This window comes from Muntiacus reevesi, chromosome 1 (assembly GCF_963930625.1).
Source record: "Muntiacus reevesi chromosome 1, mMunRee1.1, whole genome shotgun sequence".
In the NCBI taxonomy this organism is placed as follows: Eukaryota; Metazoa; Chordata; class Mammalia; order Artiodactyla; family Cervidae; genus Muntiacus; species Muntiacus reevesi.
The window spans coordinates 245316823-245326317 of NC_089249.1; the positions used below are offsets into that span (position 1 = coordinate 245316823).

Genomic DNA, 9495 nt, shown 5'->3' on the forward strand with positions numbered 1-9495 from the left:
TCAGATAGAGCTTTCAGTTATCAAAACTGTCTCCACAGACAGCTACAGACGCTGCAGACTCCAAACCACACACATTTAGAAGGAGTGACTACATCACAGATGCAATTTATAGCTATCAGGATCTGGACGCTGGAGGGATCAGTTGTAATCCTGACATTTAAGACCGGAAGTGCTGCATGTTCTTGAAGCCCCACTCCATACCTAAATGTAGAGAGGCTGAGCATAGCAAAGAAAAGAAAATAGTCAAGAATAGTAAAGAAAATTGTTACCCTACCATTTCCAAATTTACATCACACTAGGAATCCGTTCACATTCCACATGGTGTGCTATTACAAAATGCTAATATATACATGACATTGCCAGTGCAACACTGTCTGACTAGAATACAGGCTTCTGGGAGGGAAGGGACTTGACCTGTCTTATTCATCCCTGAATTCCCAGTGTCAACAATGCTGAGCACATGGTTGGTGTTCGTTTGATTTCAACTGAACATTCTTATCCACTGTTTTGGAATGTCAAGAGGATAAATGACTCTTCCTTCCTGTTTCCTCTCTTTAGATTAAGTTAGATGCTGCGAAAATCAAGCTACCTAGACTGCCTCATGGATCCTATACGCCCGCAGGAGCGAGGCAGAAGGTGTTCGAGATCTGCGTCTGCGCCAACGGGAGGTTATTCCTGTCCCAGGCAGGAGCCGGTTCCACCTGTCAGATAAACACAAGTGTCTGCCTGTGAGAGACCATCTGTAGTGGACACTGTCGGCAGCATCCAGGCCTTTTTTGGCTTTAGACCCTGGCTGCCAGCTATTTTTACTAGAACACGGAAAGCCTATCAAAGACCTTGTGTGTATGTGCGTGGGTGCGTGCGTGTGTGTATGCGTGAGTGTGTTTGCGTGTGTGGGTGGATATAAATATATATAAATATATATAAATAAATATATATATCCTCTGTATAAAATGAGGTTTCAGTACAAAAGGAACCATGGGTGACCCTGTGATATCCACTGTCATTGCGATCCCAACCCTGTCACATACATGATAAAATCAAAACACTAATTTGGGCCTAATATTCTCCAGACCCTGCTGAATCACACAGTGTTTCGACACTTACTGAATATCTGCCTACATGTTTGAGTAATAGCCTGTCTTTGCTTTTAGGGTCATCACAAGGCAGTGATGGCGGGAATTTGCAAGTCTCCCTCAGGGGCTAAGACCCTTGCAGTAAAAGCAGACCCTTAGTTCCCTTTAGGAGCTTCCACACAGCCAGCCATCTTCTCCCTCTTCAAGTCAAGTCCCTCTAGAAGTCAGACAGAGGAACTCAGACTGGCTGTGCTACTTTGGCATCCAAATGCATCCAGGCTTTCATGGTTGTAGGAATTTGGAGGATGGATTTTAGCAAAGTTTGAATGACTCTCCCAACTCCTGCTAGCCTCCTTCCTTCAAACTCACATATTATCCCACAGTCAAAACAGGAGCTGTAAATCAGCACAAAATAGGAAAACAGCTGCTCCTCAGTCGGCTGGAAGCTACTCAGTGGCCTGACAGACTAAGAATAAATGGCCAATATGTCTCTGTTTAAAGGCGAAAAATGGCTCAAAATCTGTTACATCCTCACTTTTGAATTTTATGCAGTGGAGTCATACCCAAAATGATCAGGTCAATCCAAATCCTTAAGAATGGAACCCCCTACCCCCATGAGAAGTTATTTGGAGGTGGAAGTCAAAGAGTGGCATAGGGAACAGAATTATTTTTAAATATGTTTCTGGGGACTGGTAGGTCATTTAGAGGCATGCCTTTTATTTTTAAAGGCATGCACAAACTCTCTGCCTCCAATCTTCTTACCTAGTTTTTCAGTATTGGGGTATTCATTTTCCTAAACTGACCGTCGTTTTCTCTAAGAATTGTGACCCAAGAATCACAGCCATGAAGTACCATGTGCCCCCAGGAATGTTCACTGAACATTACTCTAGACAAGAGTCAAGTGTCTTCCTTAGCATCGCTGTGTCCCCTGGGGCCCAGTGGTCCCTGCTCCCCTGCATGTGGCAGCAGCTCCCTAATTCCCGCCATCAGCTACCTCCCATCACCCCACTTTCATCATCACACTCCAGGGTCACCCTGGCCAGCTCTTGTGCTGGGACAGGAGATTACACCGTCTCTGTTCAAAGAGGGGGAAATGTGCCTGTGCCTTACGTCAATGCACTCAGCAAGGAGAAGCACATCCTGTTTATCTTGTTGTTACCTGTAGTTTATTTTGGGTGATTGGAGGGGAAGGGTAAAATAATGACCGGGCATCTTAAAAGCTGGTAGACAAACCAAGTGACTGACAGATGTGGACTCCGAAGAGCCCGGAAGGGAGACATAACCGACTGGCTCCTATCGCCCTGGATGCCACTTGGCAAGCAGTGGCCCCACAGTCCTAAATGAAGTCTTATTTGTAGGCCTGAATGGCATTTGTTTTTTCCTCAACAGGGTTCTACTTTTTCTTACTTCACAAGCAGAGGTGACATTTGCCATAGAAAATGAATAAGAGGTTTGGTATTTTTAAGATGACACTCCAGCATCGGGGGGCTGAGATTGCACACATGGGAGGTAAAAACAAACTGTGTGTTGCTTGGTCACTTAGCAGTGGGGGGAGAGGGATGGTTCTAGCTTGACCAGTGACTCTGCTGGCTCCCAGACCCCGGGCTCCCTCCAGTCACTCCTGCTCAATATCCATACAGAAGAACTGGGTTGCTCAACTGTGAGACCATGTGATTGCTTATTTTGCAGCATTAGGGTCTAAAAAAGAAAATGGTAAAAAAAAAAAAAAAAAAAAAAAATCCAGTTGCTCTGGCTCAGTACTATTTATATCATGTAGGATCACACTGCCAGAATCTGCATGTACCATATCCAGGGTTATTCCAAGCCAAAAAGGCCCTCCTTGGCAACTTGGAGCATCTACCCCATATCTTTCAGATCAGCAGTAGTTATGAGGCCCTTTGTGGCTACATAACTGAAGACAAAGGGGTTTTGTGTTTTGTTGGGTTTTTTTTTTTTTTAACAGACAAACCATCTTTGCATTCTGTCATCTCAAGTACCTGTTCTAAGGATGACAAAGAAACTGAAGGTTCACTGAGCTCTTTCATCTAATTTTGTTCTAATTGTTAAATGAAAGTCTGAGAGGAGCACCTTGAGAATTTTATGCCAATAAAAAGGAGTGGTGTGATCCCATTTGCAAAATTTAATCCTAAAGGTACTCAGATCACAAATAGAATAAAAAGAATAATAGCAACCAAGAATAGAAATCAAGCACCTATGGGGATAGACACGATATAAAATTCTGATTTTCATTTGTGCTAAGTGACTACAATATAGGTAATGATCAGGAAGTTTGGCGTGGATTAAATTATGTATTTCAGTTCAGACTTTAGAATTTGGTAAATGCATATTAGGTCCTCAATGTACATTTTCCCCCCTAACTTCCTCCATGTCCCTGGTCATGACAAAACATTTTACCTGAATTCTGGAAAAAAAAAAATCTCTTTTACATTAAAATCTGATAATTTTAATTTATAACAATGAGATTCTTTCTAATCTTTATATATAGTATCTTCTAGACAATCACATCTCTCAGAATATTAAGCAGTGGGTGGCATAATGAAGAGCTTAAATGAATTTTCAATATTCTAGAAGTTCTAGTATTTTAATATTTTCTAGGAAAGTTTCATCTCCAAATGTTTAGCACCGAGTTCTATTGGATATCTGCTAATAAGTTGTTAAAGTTGAGTCTTAAGAGATGACTAGTATGAAGGAGGTTTTCAAAAGCTCTTTTAGTGTCATCAGTCTAGGTGGAAACTTGATACGAAGCTTTATCTTTCTGTTACCCAAGAGACAGAACCTATAAACTTGAACTGGCTTTTAACTTCATTTAGGTCAGTTTCCCTTGGATGATTTTCATTGTATGCCCAGCACCACAGACCAAAGATTGCTTGAGTCTTGACTCTACCACAAGGGTCAACAAACTCTGGTCCCTAAGCCAAATGGGACTCATCACTTGTTTTTGTAAACCAAGTTTTATTTTAACACAGCCACATTCATCCACTTACATGTTATGGATAGCTGATTGCATACTGGACCAGCAGGGTTGGGTGTCTGTGCCAGAAACCTCGTGGCCCACAAAACACAGTTACTAATTGGTTTTTCAGTAAAAGTTTGCTGATGCTTGGTGTAGAGGTCATGTGTAGTCTCATCTGTGTTGGACACAGCAGGAGAGAAAGCAGGTGATAGCAATACATTTCCAGGCATGCTTGGAAATATAAATATGTGGTTATAGAAAAGATGTTCCACCTTACATTGCACGTAAAAGATATCCACTTGTCTGAGAAACACAGGCTCACAGGATTCTTGGGAAGAGGGAAGATGGAATTAGGGAAGGGTTGAGTGAAAGAGGAAAGCTGTGATCATCCAAAAGGTTTTCCTAGGACCCTTAATATATAGGGGTTCCTTGGGTCAGCATCATCATGTGGCATGATTTATATCTAGAATCTCTTTCCTGAAGAGACTATTTCTGTAGCCTCTGCTTAGAGGTTTCTATCTCACCTTCTCATATTCCAGAAAGATGTCCATTCCATGATCCTCTGAAGAATATTTTTGACTTAACACATCTTTTTGGCATCCATCACCTCAATTATTCATACCCACAGCAGACTTGCTCTCTTATGACTACATCAGGCTTGAAGAGTTGGCAGGACCAATAAATAATTAGAAATATTCAAAGGAATATCTTAAAATATGTAAGAAGAAAAAATACAGAATTATTTCTTGAAGCTATTACTGGGGAGTTGGAGTTCAGTGGGAAAGACTGCCTTGATGTTGTTTTCAAGGGTCTAGGTCTTTGTTCTTTGGTGTAATAGGAGTACAGGAAAGACCTACTTTGAATTCCAACATCTCTGCCTCTGCGTGGTAAGGCAGGTTCCTTCCAGAGATTTGTCCCTTCAGTCAGCACCCCTATTGCTAATCCAGGACTTCATATTCAATGAATGATTCTTTGTAAGTACTAGTATTCCTTTTAGGGAAGGAAAGGTGTTTATTTTTTTTACCCACCATTTACTAGACCCTAATCGACATTAGCTAAAGGAGTCCTTCAGCATTTTATCTGGATTCAACTAAAAGAGAATTAAACTGGCCTTCACAGGAGCAGCTACATGAGAATATCTTGATTTGCTTTAGGCAAAAGGTAGCCTGATGTTTGAACCAAGGAAGTAAACAGATCCATTTAAGCACTAGATCCTTATTTTTTTAAGGCTCTCTGAAAGGTGAAAATCCTATTTAAGTAGGTTGTAAACAAGACCCCTTCTCTCTATTTCTCTTGCTCTGAGAAATCTTAGGCACAAAAAGAATAACAAAGCAATTCCTGGAATGAAACATTTGCATGGTGCCCCAGTAGCAGGTAGAGGGGAAAAGTCATAATAAAAGAAACAACCTTAGAAAACAGGCCTTTTATCTCAAAGATAAAATGTCTCTCTTTTGGTCTTTCATCACTTTTTCCTCAGTGGAAGGCTCCCCCTAGTCCCAACATATTTCCATTAAAATAGTCAAAGCTACTGCACTGGGGTGTCAGATGCATCTCTTTCTTTGTGGTAATCAGAATTTCAAATTACACAGTTGCCTCTGAATTTCTCATTCACAAAGCTAAACCACTGATAAGAGATAAAGCGCTCTGAAGCCCGCTGCTTCAGCCAGCACAGCACACCGCACACATTAGCACTTTCAAAAGCAATGTGATTTCTGTGGTTCTTAAAAGCTTTCTTAATAATGGAGTCCTTGAAATTTCTCAAGACAGGTCTGAATGGCAAAAGGAAAAGAATTATTTGTGGGAGGTCCTCGTTTTGAGTATTGTTAGAGCACAAGAATAAAATAAAACATCTCCTTGGGGGTGACCCATGATCTATGGGCTATTTTCTTTGGTTTTATCCCACCTCACATCTTCTTTTCTTTAGGTACTGACAGATTAGGATATTAGCATCTTCCCCTGAAAAAAAAGAGCAGTTCAAAGGATGCAACAAGAGATGTGATGTCAGAACAGTATTAAGGATGTTAACCAAATCCATCAGTAAATAGTCTCAAACATACCAACAGCATTGCTGACTTCTTAACTTCTGCCCAACAGTGGTAATATCAGTTCCACCTCCATGAGGTTTTCAACTGAACAGAGGAAAACACTATCAACCGGAAGTATTTTTAGAGTTCAAATCCAGCTGCCGCAATGGGAAACCAGAATAGTATTCCAAAACACCCCGTTAGGCACGTAGACACCCTCATTAGACAGTGAAGGGATTTTGCTCCATCACTGAACATGACCTAAGGTCGGACAGTAAAACAAGCTGCCCTCTTTCAGGCAAGAAAGAAGACCTGTCTTACCTAAAATCTATTCTGCACTCCTAGACTCATCTGGTAATCCCATTTCTTTATTGTCTTCACAGCCTAATTCTATATGTGCATTATTCTGGTGAAATCAGAGAGAACTCAGATTTCCTAAATCCCAAGTTGATCCATAAGGTTACAAAGGAGCAGTATACCAAAGTACTGTCTGAGGACAAAAGATATTTGATGACCAGGAAGACACTGATGCTTCTTTAGTCACCATATTTATATAATTCACAAGGTCCTAACATTTGGGGGGATGTCACAGCTTCTTTGAGGATCTGAGCAAGTTGTGAACCTTCTTCTCAAATCACATCCGTGAATCTTGCATGAGGTCAGAGAGGTCTCCTTGGACCCAGAGCCTATTCTAAAACATGGCAAGCGCTGAGTTCTATTTCTCCAATTATAATGATAATTTTTATGAACTAGTATTCATTGAGCACTATGTGCTAGCCACTGTGCTGAGTGTTTTGTATGCATCCACTTATTTCATCCTCAAAACAATCCTTTGAGTTTGGTTCCATTATAGTTCCAATCTACAGATGTGGAAACTGAGGCTTAGAAAGGCTGGGAAACTTGCTCAAAGTCACTAGTTAGAAAAGGGCAGAGCTGGAATGCGGGTCTAACTCCAGACCACTATGCTGTGAAGTCACCAGCAGGTCAAGCTATTTGTCAAGCTCTTAAGAAATGTCTCCTACCAGTTTTTTAACTAGTCGTGTGGATGAGACTATAAAATTGTATCTCCTTTCTTTCTATCTTGTCTCATGAGTGATAGTATCCAGCACCAAAAGAGAGATACCTATGGTAAAAATATAGAAGATCTGAGTAACAGAATCTAGTACCAAAAAAAAAAAAACCCAAATAGTTTGCTTTATGATTCTTGTTAAATCAAGCTCCTTCTCCTTATAAATTGAAAGATACCTGGGTTGTCAGCCTTACATTTAAGAGTTAAACTTTAATCCTCAATGATCTATAGTTGAGGCTACACAGATAAGCATTTCTGCTCACACAATTCTCCTTCCCCTGTATTTCACTTCAAAAGACAAATGTCTTATTTTAGGTGGCTATCATTCTTCCCTACATTTAGTTGTGGCAAGACTCCAGAAGAGAATCAAATAGACAGGAACTCAACTGTCTGTATTTCCCTACAAGAAAATAAGACTGGCAAGAATTCAGTTAGCACCAGGCATTCAGGACCAAGCTGGCCCCTCTGGCTGGGATAATGGTTTGAATCTCACACCCTGTACCTGGTCAGTCATCACTAATGGTCCATAACCCCACCTACCCCACGTGCAGAATTTTTCTTACCAAAGCACTCAGCCCATCATTACCAATTGAGCTGAGTTGGAAAGGGGACCCACCTGCCAATTCTTGTTGCAACAGCGGCACCCTTTAACCTTGAACCTGCACAGCTGACACCAGTGTCCTAGTTTCAGCAAAGAGGCTGGTGGCATTCCAGTGACTAAGGGAGCAGATGAGTGCATCTGAAGGTCCTTATACCTTCGTGGCTTTGGGGCACTTTCATCTTCTAAGCCAAGGGATCAGGGTTTGATCTCTAAGAGTTCAAAGACTTAAAATCGTTTTGAAGAATTAACTCAGCCAGGGACAATCAGAACAGGCTAAACTAGTATGCCCTTGTGCAGCTCCTATTAGTCTGCCCCCACCCAGAGCTTCGTAGTGGCGCAGTGGCAGAGGGTGGGCCTGTCCTGCTTTTTCTGTGTGTTCTCCACGTCACATGTCTGACCCCTGGAGGGCTGCAGACAGAGCCTCTCATTGCTCCTGACACAGTCAATCCCAGTGCTAACCAGGGTCCTGTTGTGCTCCCGTGGCTCTGCCACCTCTTAAACCTTAGAAAAGGGATGAACTAAAAATGTCAAATATCCTCTTTTAGGGTAAGTCATTCAGGGATTTTCTTTTACTGATGTATGTGTCCAAACAGCAAATTAGGAAGGGGTATCTTTAAAGGGCCTCATGGAACTAACATCACCAGAGCCAGCAGTCAGGTTCCCTAGCAGAGACAGGAGATCTTGGCAAAGCAGAAGGAAGAGTCTGCAAACCTGAATTTGGGGTGGACACAAAACTAACCTGATTTATAGGTAGTGTTTGGTGAGGCAGTAATAGAGTTTGCGATCTGTTAGCCGCCTGCCCAGTCAAGTTTCTCTCTTTTTGAGGCCACAAGGAAGCAGAGGCACACTTCTTCAGGAAATAAGGTTTGAGAAAGGAAAGGCAGGGAACCATCCATCTTTGTGCTGGCTAAACACACTCCCGGAGAAGCCAGATTCTGGTGCTTTCACAGTAAAGATAAGGTCATAAAAGTCCTATTTGCTTGGAGATTTTGAAAAAGTAACCCCATTTCCCTAAAGCAATTGAGTTCAGCCTTTGGATTATTATTTTTTTTTTTAATTTGATTTTTTGTTTTTCTCTGGATTTGGGTGTGGTGTAAGAAGAGCTTTTTAGTTTTGTTTTGAATAACATCAATCCTTGCACACTCTATGCAAAAATTTTGTAAGCATTGCAATAATGCTATGAATTACAAGGAACTATTTTAACTTTATTACACTTTCTGTATAAAAAATTTGTATTTAATATTATTTCAACTGCAGTCTTGTAAAGTATATTAATAAAAATAATGATTGGTAAGAAGGAAAGCACCCTTGTCCACTTCTTTAGGGAATTCCACTTTCACAGTTGATAAAACAGTTACTCCTGTTGACTGCCACAGAAATAAATTTTAAGGTTAACGTCTCTTCTCTTTCTCTTTGATCAGTGGCCTAACACGTTATTAAGTCATTTTTGTTTTTAGGAAGAGATTCACACAGGCTGCTTTATGAAAGAGAGCTTATTATAAGGTAACACCTGCCTAGAACTGGGGAGTCCCCAGGACTTGGAGAAGGTAAGGGAACAGTCATCTTCTACATTTTCCTAAAGACCTGGACAGGCTCCTTCTGCTGTAATTTACCACTCCTGTCTCTAAATCAGTGAAGAAGCCAGTCTGCTTGCTCCGCATTTTTAATCAGGATACCTTACCATTCCTGGTCAGCCTATGGATCAGCCACCTGTAAGCCAGCTGCCCATCCCTGGTCCAGTTTTTATCCTT

General features: G+C 41.2%; 1 protein-coding gene across 2 annotated transcripts in view; it reads left to right on the forward strand.

Moving 5' to 3' along the window:
• The window catches only part of SGCD (sarcoglycan delta), a 433183-nt gene extending 424044 nt beyond the window's left edge, over positions 1-9139 (forward strand). For both annotated transcript variants that reach the window (XM_065918989.1, XM_065918988.1), the window contains one exon: positions 559-9139. In XM_065918989.1, coding sequence (XP_065775061.1) covers positions 559-732 — 174 coding nt within the window. In that variant the 3' untranslated portion in view covers positions 733-9139. The remainder of the gene's footprint in view (positions 1-558) is intronic.
• The last annotated feature ends 356 nt before the right edge of the window (positions 9140-9495 follow it).